This window comes from Eulemur rufifrons, chromosome 21 (genome assembly GCF_041146395.1).
Source record: "Eulemur rufifrons isolate Redbay chromosome 21, OSU_ERuf_1, whole genome shotgun sequence".
NCBI lineage: Eukaryota > Metazoa > Chordata > Mammalia > Primates > Lemuridae > Eulemur > Eulemur rufifrons.
In genome coordinates, this window is record NC_091003.1 from 8795480 (window position 1) to 8820034 (window position 24555).

The 24555-nt window shown below is 57.9% G+C and overlaps 1 protein-coding gene across 2 annotated transcripts in view; it reads right to left on the bottom strand.

Annotated features, from left to right (window-relative positions):
* Positions 1-24555, bottom strand: part of RBM19 (RNA binding motif protein 19) — a 122307-nt gene that overhangs the window by 18432 nt on the left and 79320 nt on the right. For both annotated transcript variants that reach the window (XM_069497553.1, XM_069497552.1), the window contains exon 23: positions 11874-11994. In XM_069497553.1, the coding sequence (XP_069353654.1) occupies positions 11874-11994 (121 nt within the window). The remainder of the gene's footprint in view (positions 1-11873; positions 11995-24555) is intronic.

Sequence of the window (24555 nt, forward strand, 5' to 3'; positions counted from 1 at the left end):
CTTCCTGGGGAACTGGGACACCAGCGTCAAGAGGTGACCAAATGGGACGGAGCGGGGCCTTCCACTGTGGGCTCGCTGCGGAGCATCTGAACTCGCTGACATACCGTGAAAAAACCCTCAGTCACTAATGTTTACAAACAGGGAGATGTGACACAAGAATCAGCATGTCTAGTTTCTCTCAAAGCCTGTATCGAGTGTGGCAGACCTGGCCCCACTGGGCCTGTCCCCTTCCCACCTCAGGGTGACCGTGCACTTGCTGCCCCAGGGACGGGACGCCTTGCTTATGGGGCGCTTTCCGCCTGCCCTGGAGGCCCCCGAGTTCGCTGCTCTCCTCGCGTAAGGGCTTCCCTCTGCTAAGCCGGTGCCAGAACTGACTCCAATTGCTGGGGGTGGGGGGCAGAGTGTGGAGGGTGGGATTCCAGGGCAGATCGAGGCACCCACCAGCTTCAGACTCAGTGGCCTGCTGTCCTGCGCTGCTGGGGGACACCAGTTACACATGGACTGAGCCCTGCAGGGTTCCAGGCACCCCAAGCTGCTGGTGGCTCTGGCTGGGTCTCTCCCTCCATGCCCCCCCACCCCCAGCTTGAGATCGTGCAGCCCCCAAGGGCAGAGCCCTCAGATACCCCATGGGCCTGCGTCCTGGGGCTGTTTACAGCAGGCGCACACTAGATGCTCACGGAATGGAGGACGTCTTCAGAGAGGAGCAGCCTGGCTCAGGAGACCAAGCTAGTGGCTCCTTACTGATACAAGGGGCTGTCTCAGGGCTGTGTCTTTTCAAAACATGGCCCGTCCTAAGAACTAGGAGTGAGCTGAGTCCTTGCTCAGACGTGGGGACCCACCTTGGGGACTCCCAGGAGGTGCTAAACCCACCTCAGTGCTCCTGTCTGTTAAATGGGGCCAATGCTTGCTCTTATGACATGGGGCCTTAGGGTTCCTGCCCTCTGTCATTCACAGCAGGGATCACTGCACACACACCACGTGCCAGCCGCGGGGCTCGGGGATACAGCAGCAGACACAACTGCCTGCTGTGGGGGCCACGCTGGGGCTCAGCGTGGGATGAGGTAGGACCTTAGCGCTGCCACTCAGGGGTCCCCACCTCTGAGTCACCGAGTTACTCTTCTATTTCTATAGACAGGACGCGGTGTGGCCCCACACAGAGCAGGGCTGAGGTGAGGCATGGAAACACCTGGCCCAGGGCCTGGCATTCGGAGGTGCCAAGCAAATGCTCAAAGTATCAATCAAAGGGTCCTACGAGGCCACCCCAGAGGACCGGCAGTGCCCAGCAAACGGAGCCTCCAGGTGCCCAAGTTGAGGCTGAGGGTGGGCAGCAGGGAGGAGGCAGCAGGTTGGGTGTGGACTTTCTACAGAAATCCCACCAGCGGGGTGACGTCATTGTCCACTTTTTCAGATGAGGAAGTAGCCACTGTAGGGTTTTGGAAAGTCACGTGACCACAGACTCTCCAAGTGAGGCGCTGAGCTCAGAATGGGCCGGTTCCAGGGCCTTCCCATCACACCACAGCAAAGCATAGGGTCGCGTGGCTCAGCTGCCTGCCCTCAGGGCAGACACTAGCCCAGCCCTGACCCCCCCAGGAAGGAGGGACTCCCCAGGAAAGGCGGGAACAGACCGAGGCCACGTAGCAGCACCCATGTGCCTGCACCAGCAGTTTCCTTAAAGGCCGGTGGTTCTCAACCTGCCCCATAGAATCAGCTAGAAAACCCTGACGGCTGGATCCCACCTCCAGAGGTTCTGATGCAAACGGCCCAGGGGGGGCCCTGGATATTACGACTGTTGATCGCAGTGCTAAGGACGGTGGCTCCCTGAGTGGCTGGAGACGGCAGGTGGGGTGGCCAGTGCATTGACCTCACTCTGTAGTCAGGGAGTTCTGGGGGTTCTGTGTGTGCAGCAGTTCCGTGACTGGCCACGCGCACCCCACGGACAGGGGCTGGCGAAGCCACTCCGACCTGGACCTGAGACGGGGCCGTGGGTGTGGGCTGAGCCTGGGGCCTTTCGGGGTTGGTCCTGCACGTGTTTGTATCAGTTACAGATGCTGGGACCCTGTGCAGGCCGCGGGCACGGGGAGTGTCTGTGTGGAGACTCAGTACAGAGGGAAAAAGGAAAAAGGACCAGGACAGGTGGGAAGGCGTCCCCCACTCCCCTGGGTCAGGCCTGGGGGATCTTTCAATTTTTCGGGGCTGGTCAACATCAGCTCCCTGTCTCTCCTCTCTTGGCACAGGCCCTGGGGTGGAAGCAGAGGCTGAGGGGGAGGAGTTGGCAACCTCTCCTCACGGGGCCAAGGCACGATGATGTCTGCACCAGGATCTGTAAGTGCAAAGGCCTGAGGGGCCCAGGTAGGAATATGACGGGGTCAGACAGTCCGGGGGTGTGGGGGTGACTATAGGGAGGGCTGCGGACTGTGGCAAAAGGAAACCCACCCTCTACGTAGACGGGCAGCCACTCCTCAGCCCCAGCTGTCCCGGGGGAATGTGGGCCCAGGGTGTCTGGACCTGATTTTTCAAGAGCGGTCAGAATCTTGATTTTCAGGTCCAATCTTCCAATAGCAAAATAGTGGTGATTAATTCAAAATCATTTTTTTCGTATCTTTTAGGCAAAATGAAGATCTGTGGCTGACCTCAGCCGACAGCTAGCCACTGGGCTTCTGATCCATCCTCTCTCCTCTCTGTCCACAGAAGCCTGCTAGTTCCACTCGTGGTCAGGAAACAGTAATAAAACCTTGTCTGTGTGTTTTCCTTGTGTTTCTCTGGGCAAGCAAACCTGGCCACCCCCTACCACCGGCCCCAACCCTGCGGGGAAGCCCACCTTCCTCCTGCCCCTATTTCCAGCACTCTGGTCCCCAGGCTCCCAAACCCTCATCCAATCCGGGCCCGGCCCCTGCCCCTCCCAAGTCGCTCTGAAATTCTCCTTCTGTCAGTTTAATTCCGTGATCGATGAGGAAGAGCAGGAGAAATGGCCCGGCACAGCTGGCTCCCCCGTTAGCCCTAGCAGGGATTCCTGGCCTCGCTGGCGACGGCTGAGTGAAATGTTTGCGAAACGCAGAGAACACAAGTCAATAACAATTTAGCTGGATTGGGAGCAAGTACCTTCCCCGCACGGACAGCCGCTCCCCGGGGAAGGGGGAGAGAGTGTGCAGGATATTGTCGGAGCGCTCGGAAATATTTCCAAAACACCACCCGGTGAGGCCTGGGGCGTGGGGGCCGAGAGGAGGGGGTGACCGGGCGACACCTGCTCCAGCTTCCCTCCAGGCCCCCGGCCTCCCCAGGCACCTCTGCTGGGAGAAGCGACTCCCCTCACGGCTGGCCATTCGCACCCTGCGAGCAGCAGCTGTCACCTAGGAGCTGCCTTGACCAAAACAATTCCCGCTCCTCGATCTGCCTTCTCTGGATGCTGCCTGCCCCAGCTGGGAGGGTGTGAGAAAGAGTGTGTCTCCTGGCCAATCTCAACCTCTCTCCTGGTGCCACCTGCCAACGTGACCGGGAGCTGGCGAAAGGACAAAACACAGCACCCTGAACAGAGAAAGCGATCGTTTTCCAGAGGGCCTCCCACACTTCCCCGGAGCCCACCCACAGTCTCAACCTTTCTGGGCAGGACCCTCCGTGGCAACCTGGGACAGGGTCCCGCCTCCTGCTGGGGCCTTTGGCACCTCCAGAGGAAGGGCTGTCACAGCCAAGTCTCAGGGATGGCACAAGAAGGACCTAGATCAGGGAATAAAAATCGGAGCTTACCAAAAACCTCTCTCTCCGGGTCCACGGAAGGAACCACGACAAAGGGATATTTTGAATAATAAATTCTGTGACTTCACATACTTGCTTGAACTTTCCCGACTGTGATTTTTGAAGCCCACTGATTATGTTTTCATGGGCCAGATCAAGGCGGCCGATTTGCAAGGGCTGACGTGGGGATCACGGGCGCTCTCAGGCTCCAGTCTTTGGAAAATGTGCCAACCTATGAATGATTAAGTTATGGAAGGGGGCGGGCGGGGGGGGGGCTGTTGCAGGCTTTAAATATCATCTGTCTACTGATGACTTCCAAATTTATATCTCAGCCCAGACTTCGCCCCTGAGCTCCGAACGCATAGATCTATCTGCCTGACATCCTGAGGGGAGTCCTTAATAGGTGTCTCAAACCCGACACGTTCGGAACACCCCCACCCACCCACCTGTTCTGCACAGCTTTGGGGTCGTGCTGTCGTCCTGAGCAACTCGGAGCAAAAACCTACAGACCGGCTTTGATTTGTCCCTGCCCCCCTGAAGCAAGTCCGGCTGGCTCTAACCTTTACCAAAAATGCTCAGTCCACCTGCTTCTCTCTACCCCACAACTAGCTCCACCCTTGTCCCTTTATAACACAGAGGATGAGGTCTGACAGGGTAAGTCAGGTCTTGGTCCCCCACCCCCCGCAAATCTCCCAGGGTGTCAAAGCCAGGCTCCCTGCCAGGCCTCACAAGGACCCAGGAGGGATCCCTGCGGGCCCCTCTGCCTGCTTTGAACAAGCTCTGCCGCAGGGCCCTGTACCTGTGGCTCCTGTTACCTGGAATGTCCCCCCTGGATCTTTGGCTGGCTTATCCCTTCAAATCACACAGAACTACTGATGCCCAGAAACACTTTTTCCAACCATCATATTTGAAATCTCTCCTCCCTCTCTCCTCGCCACTGAAGAGCTCGTTCTGTTATCCTTTCTAACTTCCTCCATGGCCCTTGCTATCCTTAGAACTTGTTATTTACATTCTTTTGGTAATGATCTGTCTTCCCCACTCAAATATCAGCTCCCTGAGGGCGGGACCTTCTTTCCGTTCATTGCTTTGCCCTCAGTGTCTAGATCCTGGCTTGATTACTAGGTGATCAGGGAAGAACTGCTGAACAAGGAACAAGTGGAGCAAGTGAGAAGCAAAGCAATGGGGCCGCCTTTCTGGGGAAGCTGGAGGGGTCCAGGGGTGCAGTTATGATGCCTCTAGAATCATCTGCTCTCTGAGAAAAGGGGGGGGGGGTCACAGTGGGAGGAATTAGCCACCCCTGGCTTCTAGATAAAGTGACTGCAGCCATTTCGCACACTTCTTCTGTGAGGGACCAGGCAGGAAATATTTCTGCCTTCGGGGGCCAGAGGGTCCCTGTCACAACCACTCAACTTTGTCCCTGCGGTGCAAGAAAGTGGCCATAGGTAATATATGAATGGATGGGCGTGGCTGTGTTCCAATAAAACTTTATTTATAAACACAGACTACAGGCTGTGGTTTGCAATTGCTGCCTTACTGGGATTAGGAGCCCAGATAAAGAGGGCAACTGGGGTTTCAGGAAGTGCTAGAGAGAGAGGGTGAGATAAGACAGGGTCATCTGTTCTGCAGCGTCCAGGGCTGCGTGTCCTCAGGCCAGTCACTAAACTGCTCTGGTTCTCAGTTTGCACATCAGTAAAATGGGAATAACACCTCTTTCCAGGGAGTTGTGAGGCTGACACGAGACTACCTACAACCGCTTGGCATTATTCTCTGCACGTAGGAGGCCCTGGACAAAGCTCTCTCCCCCTTTCTCTCCTTTTCCCCTGAATTGATCTTTAATAAGTCACACAATTGCCTCTTTTCAGACCAGTGGTGCTTTGAGGCACCTGGGGAGGAATATGTGGCTTCAGACCACACAGGGATCCGGTGCGCTGCACGCCTGGGGCCCGGAGAACGTTCCCCAGCCTCCTGGAGCCCCGGTTTCCTCACCTCGGGGGCAAATGCGAAGAGGAACCTAGCTGACACTCGCGCCGTACCCAGCACGTAGTAGATGCTCAATTCACGTGCTGATCACCATCCCGATCGCTAGGTTCTTATTTATGCTCCTGTTCTCACCCCACAAATGGTCACTGAGCACCCGTCTGCGCTAGACGCAGGCCACGTGGGGAGGGCCTTGTCCCCAGGAAGTAAAGCCTCCCAGGGACAAGGATCCTCCGGGGAGGATGAGGGCAGGAGGAAGACGGGGAATCCAGAGGATAGGGGTTTGGGGGGAAAGTCGAATTTCTGACACTCTGGCTGAGACCTGGAGGCAAGGGGGAGCCGGGGTCGGGCTCCAGCGGTCTGCTCTGTGCTGGAGGCCAAAGACGGATGGGGACAGCCACCCGTCTGTGCCCAAAGAAAGTGTCTCTGGGCGCTTTGCTCGCGGATCTCCCACCCCAGCCTGGCTCGGGCGCGCGGGCGGGGAAGGCGCTGCTGCCAGCCACTTGTCATGCCGGTCATGTCTGCGCTCCCAGCTCCGGAGGTGAAAGGTACCGACGCTAACCACAGCCCATCAGTCCTCCCCAGCTGGAATAAGACAACACGGGGAAGCAGAGCCGAGCTCCCGGCCGAATAAAAGCCTGTTCGCCCGGGCCTCCCCGGCTGTGAGTGCTCTAAAACAGGGGCTTCTGCGGGCGGATTTCTTCCCTACCATTATATTCTCTCGGCTGTGCTCGCAGGTACCGTGGCCTGCCGAGGCCCTGAAAGCTTCTCGATGCCGTGACCCCGCTGCTTTGTAACACGCTCGGGAAGAAAAGGACACAGCCAGTGGCGGACTTTCCTCTTTCTTCCCCCCTTGCTCTCTCTTTTCAAACTCCCACATGCGAGGCGCTGGAGAATAGCACTTCAACCTACTATGGGGCTGCCGAGTTGGAGATGAGAAATCTGATTCTTGGCGGGCAAGGAAGGGAGGAAGGGAAAGAGGCAGGGAGGGAGGGAAAGAGGGAGGGAGGGAAGGAGGGAGGGAAGGAGGGAGGGAGGGACGGAGGGAGGCAGAGGGCAGGAGCAGGAAGAGGACAGGGGAGAAGGGGAGGCTGGGTCTGTGGAACTTGTCCGCAGACGTTTTATTCCCTCTTGAAAGCACCTCTGTCTGGTGTTAAGGTCTTTGCCTACTCAGGCCAACTTTTCAAACGACTTTCAAAGACCTGTCCTTTGCTGTTCAATTTGACAGGTGCTTTGCCAGCATCAACGTGCAAGGGGAAATATAATGCCCTGCCATTATGCAGGGGCAGTGGGTAAAGTGAAGGCTTCCGCTTGGAGGGGAGGCGCTGGGGGGTTTAAAACGAGCTTCTTTTAGCTGCCAGCAAGGAACCCGGATGAGCAGAGAGCTCTGGACCTGGCGCTGGGCGACCTGCGTTCCCGTAACAGCCTTGGAAGGGCAGACATCACGGCTGCTGTCCTACCAGCAAGGAACCCTCCTCCTCCTCGCCCCTGGGTACTAATAAGCTCCTACTGTGTGCCAGGCTCTGCGCTATGCTCTTGAGACACGGGAGAACAGGCGGCATCTGCAGCCAGATGTAAACACCCCATCCTGGGCAACGCTTATGTGTCAGGCGGACTCATCCTCCTCCTCATTCCTCCCTCCCTCCTTCTCTTACTCTCTCTCTCAAACACACACACACACACACACACACACCACTGTCCAGGCTTATAAACACCATCCCCCTACAGGCAGCTTCTCCTCTGAGCCCCGCGAGTCCCCTAACCAGGTGTGCACCTTAGTCCCGTTGTGCTGACACTGAGCAACCTGGCCAAGGTCATGGAACACGTATGAGGACACACACTGGGGGACAATGCAGGGGCAGCCGCTCAGACCGGCTGATACACAGACTTAGTGCAGCAGCACGCCTGAAAGCACAGGCTGGGACCCTGGCTCTGCCTTTGGTAGCTGGGTGCCGTTGGGCAAGTTACTTGCCCTCTCTGTGCCTCGGTTTCCTCATCTCTGAAACAGAGAATGGCAACAGCACAGTAAGCCCTCCCTCAACATGGACGGGTCCACAGGTTCTTAGGAACCGTGACTTTAGTGAAAGGATGTATAATGAAACCAATTTGACCCTAGGCTAATTGATATAAATAAGACTTAAAATTCCTATGGCGTATGTCTGCTCACAAAGACATCGTCAGACTTATAAAGACCCAAACGCTTCTAATACTAAACACTGAAATAAATGTGAGCTATATATACATTTAAGAAAAACTAATAAAAACAAGTAACATACTTATTTACCTGCTTGTTCCGGTTCAGGGGGGTGAGTGGCTGGAGCCTACGCCAACAGCCCAGGGCGCGAGGCAGGAACCAGCCCTGATATTGTCACCCGCTGCCCCCTACACTGGGACAAGGTAGACAGGTCTGTTCTAACAAGCACATCTTTGGGATGTGGGAAGAAACCCAAGGACCCAGAGAAAACCACGCAGACAGGAGAAGAACAAGCAAAGTCCACAGTCCCAGCCAGGAATCAATTTTGTTTTTCTCATCAATGTTATGATGCAGCGACATTATTTGAGGACCTGCTGTAATTGCCTCCCGAGATTCTGTAGGATTAATACCTATGAAAGCCCATACAGAGATAGTATCTGGCCCCCAAGTAAGGCTAACAGATGAAGATTGTTCCAGTAATAATAATAATTAGTATTATTTAGCTTGAACTGCAAATTGAGCTCCCTACCCTGACCTAGGTGCCTCGGGGACCTGGGCGGGGGGCACTAGGCTGGTCTCGGAGGCCGGGAAGCCCTGGCCCACCAGCAATCTGTTCCTCAGTCCCTCCCGGGTCGGTGGCTGGGATGTTTGAGAGGCTGAGCCCCCAGGAGCAGGCAGGGGCACCCAGGGTAGTGCACGCTGGGTGCACCGGCCACGATGAGGGCTTTGGCTGGTGTCAAATCTCCACTCTATCTGCTCCGGCCGCCTCACACTGTCCCCGAGTGTGGCTTCTAGGCCACGGTGGCGTCACCAGAGCGCTTCCTGCCAGGCCCTGCCGAATGGTGAAGACGCCTGCCTTTCATCCGTGCCCCACGTTCCACGGGGTTCCACGGGGAGCCCATTGTCGCGGCCTCGGTGCTCGCGGCCTCCACCTGAGGCCTGAGTGCCTTCCTGGCAGAGTTCGGGGCCGCGGCCTGAGCTGGGGGAGGGGACTGGGCACGGACACCACCTGCCCTCAGAGTCTGCCAGGGCCCTGGAAGCTCCGAACAAAGCGGATTTAGACACAAGCGTGCTGGGTATTTTTCGCCACAGAGGAAGGGCACGGAGCGGGGAGGGGACCTGGGCACGAAGGCAGGTGGCCAGCAGCCCGATTCTGAACAGTCAGGGCTGCTGTGGGCACCTCCTGTTTCCCAAAGAGATCAAGCCGACAGCGGGTGTGTCGGTGGGGAGAGGGGTGACATCTCCAGGCCAGCGTCGTGCTTCGGAGGGAAGCCCCGTCTCCTGCAGCCCCTACGCCCCGCCACGTGCCCTGACATCTGTGGGTCACCTCATGTGCTGGGCGTGTTCTGTCTGGTCCCTGCAGACCCCTCCTCTGTCCCCAGGAGAGGACGGCATCACAGGGCAGCCGGGGGTCTGGCTGATGATGGGATGGCCCAGGGTGAGCTGTGGCAGGAGCCCAGGGGCTGCGGGAGACAGAGCTGTGGCTATTTCGTCCCCAGCAATGTCCCTGCTTTGCTGCCGTTCTCTGGCAGTAGCTGTGTCCCTAAAGTGCCCACTTGTACCTGTCCCCAGGCTCCGAGCTGCGGCTCTAGAGCCTTCTGTGGCTCCGTCAGTCCCACACACACTTCCAGGGTGAATTCTACTCCCTGCTGAGACCCTGGACCACTCACCCTGGGCACTCACAGGAAGTGTCTGTTAATGCTCAACTCGGACACACTCGGAGCCCAGAGCTGACGTGCCCCCCGAACCTGGCAGGGCAGTGCCCTTTCAGAGGGACTCAAGAGGGGTGGCAACACATGGCTGGGTCCTGACACTCAACACAGCCTTTCGGGGCCTTAGCTCACCTCTGCACCTCACTTTCCTCATCTGTAAAATGGGGACAAGGGAACATGCACATCACAGGGCCTTCTATGAGCACATGCTGTGTCAGTCCTAAGAGGCAACACGGCGTTTTTCATTATGATTTGTTGTCCACTCCCTCCCTTTCTGCAAGGGCCCCTGCAGATCCGGGTTCCTGGTCTGGGTGAGTGAGGATGGCAGACACCAGGCAGTAAACACTCACACGTCCCAGACTTAATGAAGGCCCAAGACTTCTGTTTTCTTAAGTGGTGTTTGCTCATACAATGCAGTACGGGGAGGCGGGTGGGTGGACTGGGCTGGGCGGCTCTAGAATCGGTCTGGAGTTCAAATCTGAACTCCGCCAGTTTCCAGCTGAGTGGACACAGCACTGCCTACAGCTGCTGAGGTTGCTGTGAGGCTGAGAGGACAGACTCACTTAACAAACGCTGGCTGTCACGGGTCACTGCAATGCCTCCCTGGCCTCAGTTCTCTCGGCTGTGAAACGAGGTTGGTCGTGCCCCTCTCACAGGCTGTTTGGAAATTAATGGGAAGAAGGAAACAAACGAACTACTGTCTTTATCACTATTATTATTGTACCTGTCCGGTCTGGGCCATGACCTGCAGAAATGCTGCTGGCCTCGTCTCCCCATGGGGGCGGGGCACCAGTGCTGTCTCTGGAACTCAATTTATCGAAGGGGGCTTCTCTCCAGCGCAGGGCGGGAGTGCTGAGCCTGCACTCCTCGCTGGCCCCGGCGGTGGGTGGTGGGGAGGACGGGGGAGGCGGCCCCCGCCTGCACTCCAGGGAGAGTCCCTTACACAAATATTTGCCGATGGGTGCATTTGGGCCTGTCAACGGATGTCGATAAGGACAGGTTCTCTTTCTGCACGTCACATTTGGGGACTTACTGAGCTGTGAGCTTGCCACTGTGCATTCAGCTTTCACCTCTCTGGTTTCACATTTGCCTGGGCTCGAAGGTTCCCCAGCCCAAGACTGAGGGCCCGGCACGTGCCAGACACTGTGCCAGGCACGGGGCACCCAGAGAACTGATCACTAACAAAGATGAGTGCGACACAGCATCTATGTCGGGAGGCACGGGTCCCATGAGGACAATGAACCACAAAGAAATGTTACAACATGACAGGAAAGCATAGGGACAGAGGTGGGGAGCAGAGGACGGAGCAATTGCTGATAACTGGGGAGGCTGTGGGAAGACGATGGCTTCCTGGAGAAGGTGTCATTTGAGCTGGGTTTTGAAGGCATTTACCAGGTTAAAAAAAAAAAAAAATCAAGGACAAGGCATCGTAAGCAGAGGGAACCGCATATGCAAAGACACAGAGTCCTGCCTGTGGTCTGGGGGACAAGGAACTTTGTGGGAGGTGTGTTGGGGAGGAAAGATGGGTGTGGGGAGACCACCAGCCTGGACGGGCGGATGTGATCTGAAGGGCGTGGCAGGCTGGGCTGGGTCTAAGAGCTTCCACGCTGTCTCTGGAGCTCTAAGTCCACTTGTGGGGGACGTGGTCTTGCTGTACTGCTGAGACGCTGCTTCTCAGAAGCCCTGTCTGTTAGGCCTAGGCAAGGCCAGTGGACCAACTGGAAAACTCACATCTCTGTAAGGGAAACTGTCCCATGAGTCCCTCCAAGTCACTGCTGCTTCGGCAGCCGGACAGGGAACAATCACTCCTGGCTCTGGGTTCTGTCGATATACAGATGAGTGGGGGGGAGGTGGGGTTTGCAGCAACCCCCCCCAGTGTGCCCCCAGGTGACACCCTGGGCCCTCATCAGCCTCACCATGGGGATGGGGATGGGGATGGATGGAAGGGACAGTGGCAGGTCTCTTTTCCCGCCCAGGCCCCCAGTGACCCAACCCGACGGTAAGCAGAAAGACATGGGAGCCCCCAACGCATCCCCACTGGTCAGCGCCCGGCATGGAGTGCGTAAGGGCAGATCTGGTGGGGCTGGCGGAGGACGCCCAGCACTGGCCAGCAGGGAGGGCTCAGTTAGGGCCCCTCACGCCCCACAGGCCCTCCAAGTGGAGGGTGGTTCTCGTGGAAGCCCCACCCACCCCTTCCTTTCCTTCCCCCCGGCCCGAGAATGAGAATCGGCGCACAGGACAGTCCCCAGCCCCGTGCCTACCGTGGAAGCGCTCCGCCGTCTTCCGCCGCAGGGCCTGCAGGGTCACCTCGGAGTCAGCCCACTCCAGCACCAGCCTCCGGCCGTACAAGTGGGTGCTGTGACACAGGGCGTTGAAGGCTCTCTGCAAGGGGACAAGGAACACAACAGCGCATCAGCTAAAACAGAACCCTACACGCTCTGCCCCATCCTCCCTCTGCTGCCCGCGGCTCAGATGCCAGGGCCCAGGCTCTGCCCCACGACTTCCGAGCTTCAGCGGGGTGTGGGGAGCCGTTGGGTGCATCCATTTAATTAGTGGGTTATGTTCCCAGGGAGAGGGCTGCAAGTGACCGACCAGTCGATACAGCTGCCGTCTGGGCCGTAATTGGTGCCTGGGCTGAGGCGGTCGTCTTACTTGCCATGTTACATCCTGTCTGCGGAGGGCGACCCCATTAGCAGGACTCGCCTCCCACCCGGCTGTCAGCAGCGGCCGCCATGTGAGAAAGCCGAGCCCTGTCTAGCTGCTGGGTGACAACCAGAGCCTGGTTGTCACTTGGTGCCACTCTCCTCTGTTGCCTGGCGATTCTGTCCCCCATATGGCTCCGGAATCCGCCCCCTTCTCTGCCCCTCTGGCCCTGCTGCCAGCGTCCACGCCCAGCCCAGCAGCCCCGGGCCCGGCACATGCTGTTCCCTCTCACCCTCTGCTGTTCCCGACTTCCCATGCTGCCTAGTTACCTCTTTTTGATTTTTAATAGCTTTATTGGGATATAAATCACACGCTATCCAGGCCACTCGTTTGCAGTGTACAATTCAACAGTTTTTAGTATATTCAGAGTTGTGTAACCATCCCCATATCACCTGTAAGACATTTTTACCACCCCCAAAGAAAACTCCACACCTCTTAGCTACCGCTCCCTAAAGCCCCAATTCCCCCGGCCCCTGGCAACCACCAGTCTGATTTCTGTCTCTATGGATTTGCCCATTTGGGACATTTCATACAAACGGAACCATACAGTATTGACCAGAGCCCTCTTAAACCTCGCTAGGTCTCAAGTTCAATGGCACCACGCAGGGACACTCTCCCTGACTGGATGGGCTTGTCCCCAAACACTCCACAGTACACAGAGACCGTGGAGCTTAGTGGCCAAGAGCTTGGACTCTGGGGTCACCCTGCTTCAAGATCTCAGGCAAGTTGCAGAAATCTTCCTGGCCTCAGTTTCCTCACCTATGAAATGGGAATGCTCACATATGCCGATCTCTGGGAGTCCGGGGACAGAAGGGAGTTAACAGTGTCTGGAGCGTGTGCGGCGCAGTCATTGCTCAACAGACGTGAGTTCCCGGTGCTGTTGCGCTGCTACTGCAGACCTGTCACATTTGCAGTTTCCTCCTCCCGGCTGAGAATCTCAGGTCGGTGTTAGGCCCCGGCAGCTCGGCACTGGACAGCGACGGTGGCCAAGAGGCGCCTGTCCCCTGCTCTTGGGGCTGCAGGCAGCACCGACGGGTCCAAGGAGTGGAGGCATTTCCCCCTCTTGTTTCTTTGATGCCACAAGGCACCGTGTCGCCAGCAGGGCCTGCACTGGAGCCCATCAGACTCTGCCCCTCACCCCCACGTGACTGTCACAGTGTCCCCATGAGAAGAGTCCTGACCTCAGGACCTCTGGATGTGACCTCGTTTGGAAATAGGCAGTTGCCGATGGAATGAGTTGAGAGGAGGTCATACTGGAGTACAGCCAGCCCTGATCCCATGACCGGTGTCCTCGGATGGCCACGTAAAGACAGAGACACGGGGTGAACGTGCTGGGAAGACGGAGGCAGACACTGGAGTGAGGCACCTGCCAACCCGGGAACGCCAAGGATCACCGGCTGTCACCGGAAGCCAGGAGACACGCGTGGAACAGATCTTCCCTCAGAAGGCACCAACCCTGCCGACGCCTTGATTTTGGACTTCCGGCCTCCAAACCGGGAGGCGCTACATTTCCGTTGTTCTCAGCCACCCAGCCTGCGGTGCCTTGTTGCAGCGGCCCAAGGGAACTGACGTGGCGACCTTGGGTATTCACCTGCCCCGTGGCAAGCCTCGGTGTCCTCAGCTGTGGGACTTACATAAAAGCAGCACCCAGGGTGGCACACGGCAAATAGTCAACAAGCCAATGAATCTGAAAGGACAGCAGGGAGGGGGGTGGGACATGCATCTTTTTAAAACTAGACACGTGGCCAAATGAAAGGCATGCTTTTTTCTCTTCCGCGCTGTTCTGAGAAGGGCCAGGTGCAGGAAACTTTTTCTCCCCCTCCGCTCTCACCCTTTTTTTTTTTTTTTTTTAAACTTTAATGTAAAAAACTCTTTCTGACTGCCAGCAGAGCCTCTGCATTTTTTTCCACGCGGATATAAAAATGCATCTGGACTCCGATCCGAAATGGCCCATTCAGAGCTTTAAAACACACGCGTGCTCAGCTGGCGAGGCACAGAGAGACGGCTTGATTGGGGGAGCCGGGGTTTTAAGACGGGAGAGAGGAGTTGGTGGGGAGTCTGGCGTGGCGGGTATTCCATCCTGGTGCCAGGGTCCCCGAGGAGCTGCAGTCCTGGGGACACGGCGGGTGGGGGTCGCCCAGAGGCTGCATCTGGTGGATGCCAGGCCCAGACTCGGAAGACGGGAATGAGAGACCCCCCCCACCGAGAGGCCACATGCCCTGTCTCTCTGACTCCCACCGTCGGGTTTGTGTTTCTTTCTTTCCCGTGGAAACCAGTTCTCCATTCTTGTGCCACGGGAAGCCTGGGAGGTCTCCATTCCTCATAGGGGTAGCTACAAATTCCCTCCCCAGACCTTTCTCTGACATCATGTCTGGCAAATTCTTATCTCCCTCTGCGCTCCCCTGGCGTTTTATCAGCCTCTCTTTGGAAGAGCTTTTGATGTTAAGAGGGGTGGAATGGCACAGCAGTGCAGAGGAGGGCTCTGCTGCTGGGCTACTGTGGTTCAAATCCCTGCTCTGCCACTTACGAGCTGTGTGATCCTGGGCAAGCTAGTTAACCTCTCTGAGCCTCAGCTTCCCTGGGTGTAACAGTGAGGCAGCAGAAAAGAACGGGCAAGATTCAGCCCTGGCACGCAAGAGGTCTCACTCGGTGTTGGCTGTTACTACGCGTGCCTCCACCTTTCCTTACGACACTGCAGAGCAGGAACGGTGGGCGGCAGGACACAAAGCCCTTTTGTATTTGAAGTCACAGCACAATGTGTGGCTGTTCAAAAATAGCAGAATTCCCCTGCCTAGCTCTGGTCCCCGCAGGTTAATACAAAATCAGGTTGCGTTCCTGAGCACCCACTGCCTTGGTGGCTGCAATGTGGTGGCCTCAAACTGTCGCAGGCAGCGCGAGGACAGCGATTCGAGGCTAAAATTGGCTTCGGATAATCCAGAGTAATTGTGTCTCATGAAAAGGGTGCAACGAGAGCTTGTTATATTTGAGGCAGGACGCAGAGGAGCTGGTGAGGAGGAGGAAGATGCGGCCCAGGCGCCCAGGGGCAGACCCTGAGGTGCTCGGAAGGTTCCAGCCACGGCAGAGGGAAAAGAGCAGGCCTCTGTGGCCCGAGGTCCACCAGCAGCTTCCTTCCTGGTCTCCCTGTCTACATCTGACCGCACTGAAACCCACCCCCACCTTCTCCCCAGAGAGAAGTTTCCTAAAGCTCAGCTCCTGGCATGGCGCTCCCCTGCCGAAACAGCCCGTGGGGTCGTGTGCCTCTCGGGAGAGTCAGACGGTCCCGGACCTCTGCCCCCTCCAAATCCTGCTTCTGCTGTTTCTCCTTCCTTGGAGCCAAAGGCCTTCTTAGCACAGATATGGACCTCGTAGTTCCACAGAACTCCAGTGGGCATATGACTTCAGTCTACTCCCAAGAACGGACATTATTCTCCCATTTCAGTGAAGAGAAAACTGAGGCACTGGCCAAGGTCTGAATGCAGGTCAACTTCTTCCTTCCTTTTCCCTTTGGCCTCTATATGTTCCATCTCCAGGCCCTGCCCCTCGCGTCCTAGCCTTGAGGGCTGCCCTCACAGACGGCTTGCTAGTGCCCAGGGAAAGCTCTGTCCCTCTTGAACAGGGAGCAGCCAGGTGCCCTTCCTGTGCCCTGAATCCCCAGCCTCCATTCCAGCACCTGCTCCCTGCCCCATAATGCCTGCTGAGCGCCAGGCTCCCAGACTCGACCTTGAACCCCTGGGGGAAGGTACTTCACCCTCATGGGCCTTGGCCTGGGGCCGAGACAGAGTGTGCTCAGCAAACATTCACAGGGACACTGTGGACACGTCTCTAGGCTGGGGTGGGTGGTTAGGTTGGCTTAGATGTCCTGCCATGGTTCCCTTGAAAGCCTTGCACTTTATAGACCACAAAGATAGTAGGGACAGGAGCATGTCCCACTCTGGCAGTGCAGCCCCTGAGCACGCACACGAGGGACACTTGGCCTTTTGGTCAGGACGAGACCTGATACAGTCTTGGATGTGGCATTGCTCCCAATGTGCATGACTTGGGGACCTTGTGGGGTGGCAATAGTCACCCATGGCACTAAGACTCGAGAGGCCACATGTCGAATCCCCCAGCCGGCTTGCTGGAGAGGCCTGAAGATGCAGAACGGAACCCAAGGACGCTGAGTTGGGCAAAGAGGATGCCAAGAAGAGCAGCCCATGCTCTTGGGAGCACTTCCTGCCATCATCTGACGGCCAGCGCCGGAAATCCCTGGTCCCACACCCCAGCCCTCCGCTTCAGGTTAGACTCTGAGCACCATCTGACCTGGGCTCCCACGGCCGCCGGTTTCCACTGAGGCGAGGCAAATGGGAGGCCTGGGTGGGAGGCTGCAGGGAGAGGGAGGAGAGGGGTGGGGTGCTCCTTGCCTGCTCCCCCTCCAGGGCCACGTCGTGCTCAGGGCCCTCCTCCACAGCCCCTCCAGCCCTCACCCCTCCCTCCAAGCTCCCCTGGCCTGAAGGAGAGGACAGTCCTACTGCCGCTCGTGCCTGGAGTCTTCGCCATCCCGGGCCAGTCCCTCGGCCCTACTCACCCCTCCATGAACATCTCTCCACTCAGTGCTCTTTGTCTGAAGCACCTGGGGGGTAGATTCTGTTTCCTGCTGGAACCCCGACCCCGATGACCACCTTAAGTCCCTCTGCCTTGACCTGGGGCAGATGGGTTTCCTACTTGAGACGGCACATCTCACGCCTTGACGCTGCTCGGAGAATTTGAGGCCCACCCAGGAGAGCTCCGAGCCCGTCCGGCTGGGTCTAGGCTGCCCCCACAGCCCGGTCCTCTGGCTCGGCGGTCCGGAAATCACGGCTCTTTGATCTCCTCTGGCTCAAGCCGTGGACTACAGGCATGGAGAACTCTGGCCTCCTGCCGCCGTTTCCGAATTCCCCTGGAAGGAGATCTACTAAAGTGGCCCGGGGTTGACAGCTGCAGGCTAGACTGTGGCTGGGCCTGGCGGCCTCTTTCAAGAACCGGGAAGGCACTGGAAGGCTGCCAGCGTGCACTGGGCCTGACCTTTCTGCAGCTTCCCTGGAGACGGGCTCCTCCTCATGGCAACAAAGCCCATTCCCTGCCCTTGGCAGGACTCCGACCCCAGGGGCCGCGAAGAACAGCCCAAGGCCTTGGCTTCTGGGCAGAGCCGAGGATGAGATTCCTGCCTTTGGAAGTCTAGGGCACTGTCCCAGCCCTTCTACTCCTCAGGGAGCCGTCTCCGGCAGAGCCAAAGGGCTGCCTCTCTCGGCAGATGCTAAACCATCTGAACATGGACAACGTCAACTCGTCCCAACCCCTCTGCCCCGACGCCCGCAGTAAGCAGCCGGTACTGATGCGGGCTCGGGCCATTCTCTCTGCCCAGGTGGTCAAAAAATAGAGGCCAAGGACTTCTGGGAGGAGGGTCTGCCTCCCCAGGATGTTTGAATGTCACCAGAGGGAGATAATTCCTGCACCCCAAGGGACAGGTCCTTTTCCTCCGGGTCCCAAGGCTCTTGCTGTCCCGGGAGCACGAGCGCAGCAAACCCCACTGGCTGTTTCTGGCCTCCATAGGGGGGCTGCATGCTAGGCAGGGGCTCCCCCCAGGAGAAGTCAGACTCTTGGTGTCACGCTGAGTGACTCTTATCCTGGGCCCTCGGTGAGCACCCCAAACCCACCCGAGATGGTCCCGTGGGGCTGAGAGCGAGCTCCCAGGAGGAGCACCCAGAAGGCATTTCCAGGCGGTGGCATTTGAACTCCTGCAGACAGAGATGCGTCTCCCTCTCGTTCGCTCGGCTCACGCCAACGTGACTCAGCGTCCCTGGGGGACCCGCTGTGAGGCAAACGTGAAATTAGGGCATATGAAGGCGGGACACCACCTCTGACCTCTGCAAGTCCACAGCCCCCTGGGGCAGCTAAACGAGCCACCAAGGGAAGAGGGCCAACGCCAGGCGGCCAACGGTATGAAGCCTCCAGGCAACAGGCAGTGTGGCCTGGCGAGACTCTGAGCTCCTCTGGGGCACGAGGCCTGGCCCTGCGACCGGATCAGAAACTTCTCTGAGTTTGCACTTTCTCCACTGCAAAACGGGGGTGCTTCGACCTCCCGGGGCTGCCGGGAAAATACATGAGACAGTGGCTGCTCCTTAACCCAGCACCTGGCACACGGGGGCCCGACTCCTGGTACCTGCTGCTGTTGTTGTCATTGGAAGTACGGTTTTCTTTTTCTAAAATTATTTTAATGCTGTTAAATGGAAGAAAGTTTGTCCAGCTCGGCTGGGATGTTGACCTCTCCTCGGTAACTTGTCCTCAATGCCTGATAAGTGTGAACTGAGGACACCTGAACCTGACCCCTCCCGTGCTGATCTCGAGGGGCTGGGCAGGCCTCACCCCACAGAAGCTCGGAGGGACACGGGTGGCAGAGATCAGCCGCTTCTACCTCAGTGATGAGGGCCACTCGCTTGCTTGTCTGAGCAGGGTGGCTTGTCCTGATCCCGGGTTCTCGGCCCAGAAACGTGCTGACTGAGCCTGCCTCAAAACGCAGGATTCAAACACATTTACTTTCAGCCCTGGGCTCTGACGACAAGAACTGGGCAAACTCCACGATCACAACCCAGGCGTGAGTGCGCACCTGTAACATACACACCTGAACAGAAAAGTGGGGACAAACCCCGATTCCTGAATTTGCTTCCAGTTACTGTTTTGGGAAACACAGGACAACTGATAGCTGCGTTTCCAAGTGCAGCCCCTGTGACTGGCGGGGCCCAGAGGAACACTCAGCCGCCCCCACTGCTTTGGTGCCACGCGCCACAGCCTGTGCTGAGGGCTTTACATGCATCATTCGTTCCATCTTCACAGGAGCCTCAAGGGCAGCGTTATTAGTTCTCGTGGTGGGGATGAGTCACCCGGGGTTCCGGGATCTCAAGTCCCTTGTCCACATTCACAAAGTTGGAAGGAGGCAGCTCTGATGCCACAGGCCACAGTAACCACCGCGTGGCTCTGCCCGCCGGAAACACAGGTGGCCGGGGAAGATGCCCTGTGGTTTCCTCCTTGCCGAGGGGCAACGTCCCCTTCAGACCCTGGCTGTACTCCCACAGGGCCCCCACGGAGACTGTGTTCTACTCCGCCCTGCACTCGATTAAGCAAACGTGTGTTGAGCGCACACTACTGACAATCTGATGGCGATCGTCTGCTGTGCACGCAACACGGCTGGGCACTGTGCCGCGTGCGCCGGGCGCCCAGCAAGGAGAAGGGCTGTCCTTGCCTTAAGAAGCTTTGTCTGGCGTGCTCATCGCCAACTCTTCTCCCCGTAGGTCTTGTTTTGGTGGAGTCTGCGAGGTGCAGACTGCAGGTTCAGAGAACATTCCTTGAGAAGGCCCGATGCGAGCCTCCCCAAACACTCAGCATCACCCGAGCTGGGGAGGGCCTGGGCCACGTGTCCATCACTCCCTCTGCCCCCACCTTTGGCAGAGTGGGAAAGTGAGAAATGAGGAAGGTGACATTAACTGGTGCGACCCCACAATTAAAGCTGCGGCTGTTTACCACAGTGAGAACAGCTCTGCCTGCCAACGCCAACCACCATCCCGTCTCCCTACTGCCGGCTCCCCCCAAGTGTTTATTTAAGCCAACACATTGCTCTGCTAATTGGATAACATTCCATGTGAAAATAGACCTTTTAAAACAACAGCAGCCACGGCAAATAAAAACAGCTGCAACTGCAAAAGTACAAAGGCACGGCGGGCTTGGGGAAGGAAAAAATTAAAGGCGCATTACATGGGAAAAAAATTAATATTCTGGTTTTTAGGATGCAAGTCTATTCTTATGTGTTCCCTCCCTTCCAAGTTGCCCTTTCTGTCTTCCTCCATGACCAGCCTGGTCTGAGGACAGGGGAGAGAGAGAGGAAGTGGCTGCTTCTAACTGGAATCCCAGTGGTTATTGGTGGCCGCTCAGCCAATGGGGATGGGCACACCTGGTTGGGAGTCCCCAGCACACCTGCCCAGGTGGAAGGCTGCTGCCTTCCTGGTGAGACTGCTCCGTAGGCTTGGGTAGGGTTGGAAGGCGGAAGGGCAGTGTGTGCCATGGGGGTGGCTCACGGAATGCCCACTCCTCCTTTGGGGGCTGGGAGTTGCCAATTTCATCCTGGGCTTGTGTCCCGAGAAATGTTTTAAGGGATAACCTCTTGGCTTTTCTCCAAAGTGTCTCTTTAAATGGTGAGTCCTTCCCCTGGGGGCATGTTAGGGCCGGGCCAGAGGTGGTTGGGTGAGGAGGGAGGGAGGCAGCTGCCTGGGGCCTGGCCTGGAGATGCACTAGATGTAAGTGAATTGATGAATGGTGGGAGGGAGGGAAGAGTCCCCGAATACACGGGCTTTGGAATCAGACCTTGAGCAAATGACTGTGTCCCTTTGAGCCTCAGTTTCCCCAACTGTCAAATGGCCTCCTACCCCGCTATCTCCTAGAGTCCCGTGAGGACTGAAATACACACCTGCAAATGTCAAAGACGGGCTGTCAGAGTGAGCCCAAAGACGCTGCCCTTTCAGAAACATCCCTGTGGCCCAGGGGAGCACGCGGCGCTGGTGGCAGGACACACGGCTGTGCACACACTGCAGACCCAGCTGCCCGGGGGACCCGCATTCAGTGTGCTCCAGTCCACCCTTCCCGCATCGTCCCCATTCTCCTTCCCCAGTCAACCTCTGTCCCCTGCTCCCCCCCACGTGGGGGAAGGTTCCCTGAGAAATGCCAGATCATCACACCTGGAGGTTTAGATAACACCAGCACTTTCCGAGGGACTGACATTTACCGCCCGGGACATCAGGGGCTGATAAAATGTCCTAGGTTGGGAGAATGTGCCAGCTCATCGATCCTGCTTCCCTTGAGCGCAGCTCCGGTCACCAGAGCCTGTGACGAGGGCAGATGGCCAAGGTCTGGGCTTCCCCTCGATCCGCAGCGCTCCACGGCGGCCATGGAGCGGGGGCTTAGTGACTCTCCCGCCGGATGCCGGGGCTGCTGCAGTCTGGGACGGGGCACTGCGCGTGCGGTGGGCTGTCACGTACAAAGCCGGTGCGCTCTCGGGAGCCCTCGCTACTATCATCAGTTGCTTGGTTACTCCGAGCTCTGCCACAACAGGCTCCGAGGAGCCCCTCCCTAGGACTCCCTCTCCATTTGGGGTCTGTGCTCCACCCAGGAGGGGCCCGATGGACCTTGGAGTCACCAGGGATGTGTGAGGCCGGCTGTGGGGATCCAGGAGAAAAGTCGGAAGACCCAGGATCCCCGGCTCGGGGTGGTGAATGTGGGCACGTGCTCAGGGCCAGCTCGGGGACTGTGGTGTGGAGGGGAGGCCGTTAGGAATCGACCAGGGCCTCCTCTCTCACATCCTCTGCCAGCAGGACAGACGGTCGGAGCTGGGGAAAGAGCACTGTCCTGGGGGAAGAGATTCCTGGGTTGAAGTCCCAGGACTGGCCTCTCCCAGAAACCACGCGTTTCTCCATTGCTCTCCTGCCCCAAGGTGCGACCTCGAGCTTTTCCTCTGCCCTAAGACCTGCCCATACCGCTTCAGCCGTCTCTTCCCTTCTCCTTTCCTCCCATCCGAGGATTGCTTGGGACACATCTCCTGGATCAGGAGGTTGCCGATGTGAAAATAGGGACCGACTGTTTACCCTCATTGAGGCACCGTGACAGGAAATGGGTTCCAAGCCCTCGGAGGGGGATTCGGGGGGGTCAGTGCTGAATTGAGCCCTGGGAGGGGTTTATAAAGGAGGTCTCCTTCCCCCCAAGAGCTTCACCGGGGAGGACGCTTGCGACGTCTTGCCCTGAGCCTGGGATCATGGAAGCCCCTCAACCGGCCCTGGGGTTCTCACTGATTCCTTCCGCTGAGATACAGAGATCTCCGGGGTTTTTCACTCCGTGTCTCCCCAGTATTACTCTCCCTCTTCAAACTCAAGCCCGCCCTCAAGCTAACCAGATATTTACCATATTCAGAATTCCATTCACTAATACGCAGCCTGCGTGGGTCTAGGGTCAGCGGAGAGAGCGAACTGTTCCACTCAGAAGACAATAAAGTTCTCCAGACAGAGTGGGAGGAGGAAGGAGGAGGCAACGGCAGCTTCCCGGGGAAGGAAAAAGAGCAAAGTCGTCTTCGCGGGAGAGACGCTCGTGGTGGGCGCGGACCTTCTGGGAGACCAGCTTGCCTGGCGGTGGACACAGAGGGCCGGGGCCACAGGGGTGGGAGGGGAGAGCCAATCCCGGAGGGGCTGTGAGTTGAGCCCGACTGTCCTGGGCTGCCCTCTCTCTTCCTGGAGCCGGAATGGAAGGCAGGGAAGGGATGGGGGCCCGGGGAGCTGTCACTCTGTAGGGCACTGGGGGACTGTGCTGGGCTTTGGAAAGAACATCGAAGCCTGGCCTTGGGGGCCCCGCCCGGGCCACCTGGGCATCGGGTGAACTCCCTCAGTGACTGACACGTGCTGCCCTGCCTACCTGGGATCCACTTCTGTTCTCATCACCTGGAAGAGAAAAACTGTATCGACCACATCGTGGCAAAGGCTCAGGGAACGTCAAGGCTGGAGCCCACCCCTGGTCTGACCCTCCAGGCCCCGAGGGCTGTGTCAGCTCTGACATCAACCCCTCTGCGAGGGAGAGAGGACCCTGTGTGGGAGGAGGGCTTCCAGCTGAAGGGGCTCCGACACCTTTGCTCTCTTCTCCTGCCTCGACCCTTCTTATTTTCAGATCATCACCATCGTCACCACCTACACTATCCTCTTCCTGCTTAGAGCCAACAGCCAGAGCGCACAGGGGCAGGCTCTGTTCTAAGAGTATCACCCCATTCAGACCTCACACCAACTCTATGAAAATATGGGAAATCCTATGATCATTTGACAATGGGGGAAACCGAGGCACACAGAAAGGACCTCATCCGCCCAAGGTCACACAGAACAGCGGCAGCCCTGAGATCCAAGGTCAGGCAGTCTGGCTTCGAAGTTCACGCTCTAATGACTAGCCCTCGCGTGGGCCTTAACAAGGGACGTTCCAGGGGCAGGGAGGGAATCCCCATCTCTCCATCCCCCAGTCACGACCTCAGGTGGGAACCTTCACGCCAGACAGACGACAACGGTTCTGCACTCCTCGGCCCATCCCGTCACAGCCCCAGAGCTCCGTGGGACACGGTGGAGCGGACGCTGCCCTGCACTCTCTGCAGACAGAGCGTCAGACGTGTGCATGAGTCCTCAGGCCAAGGGACAGGCGGCTCTGCAGGGACCTGGGCTGGTGACAACAGGAGGGAGCAGCTAACGTGTACCAAATGCTCACTCTGTGCCAGGACTGGGTCAGTGTTTCCTTGGCATCATCTGCCTATCCGTGTGAGGTTGGCTACTGTGTCCCTCCTGTTTCACAGACGAGGAAACTGAGGCACAGGGAAGGCTTAGTGGGGGTCGAGCTGCCTCTGGAAACAGCCGCTGCTCTGAGCCAGCGCGGGCCCCACGTGCCTGCCCGCGGGGAGGACAAAGGCCGTGGGCCTGTTGCATGCTGTCCCTGGCGGGAGGCGAGTGAGAGGAGAGGGGAGCAGATGTCCGGACAGACGTGGCCACGTGTCCACAAAACAGGCACTTGAGCTCAAGACGCGGAGACAAAGGTGTCTGGCAAGGCTCTCCGAGGGCCCCAGTGCGCCCTCTCTGCCTGTGCATGTTCCCAGGGCCCACAAAGGCCGCAGCTGTGTCCCGAGCTGCCACCTTCGGCTCTGCCCAGCTGACCCACCCACTGGGCCTCCTGCAATGCCAACTTGCCAAAGGCCAGCGTGCAACTCCCAGAAACGCTCGCTGCTTTCCTGAAGCACGCCCGTCAGCGGGGAAGGGGACCCCAGCCCGCAGTGCGCCCCCGTTATGTTATTTTATCCTCGAGGAAAAACGAGGCCGAGAGGGGGCAGTGCCACCCGGTGGGGGGAGCACAGAGCTCAGAGGGCAACCCACGTGACAGCTCCGCGGCTACCTTCCTTTTGGGTTGTGACCCGGAGCTCGGTGCCATGACGATAGTGGTTGCGGATACAGCCAGACCCCCACGTCGGCTGCTGGGCCGTGCGGGGACCCAGCGCCCGCTGCAGGAGCAAAGCCCCACCACGCTGCCTCAAGCCAACTCAGAGAAGCTGCCTGGCTTCAGAAATAAAAGGCGATCTAGGTCTCCAAGGAGCCTCAAGGGACTTCTGCAGACACGCGTGTACACGGCAGCACCTGCCTGGGCTGCTCCCGGGTCACCAGCACGAGACGG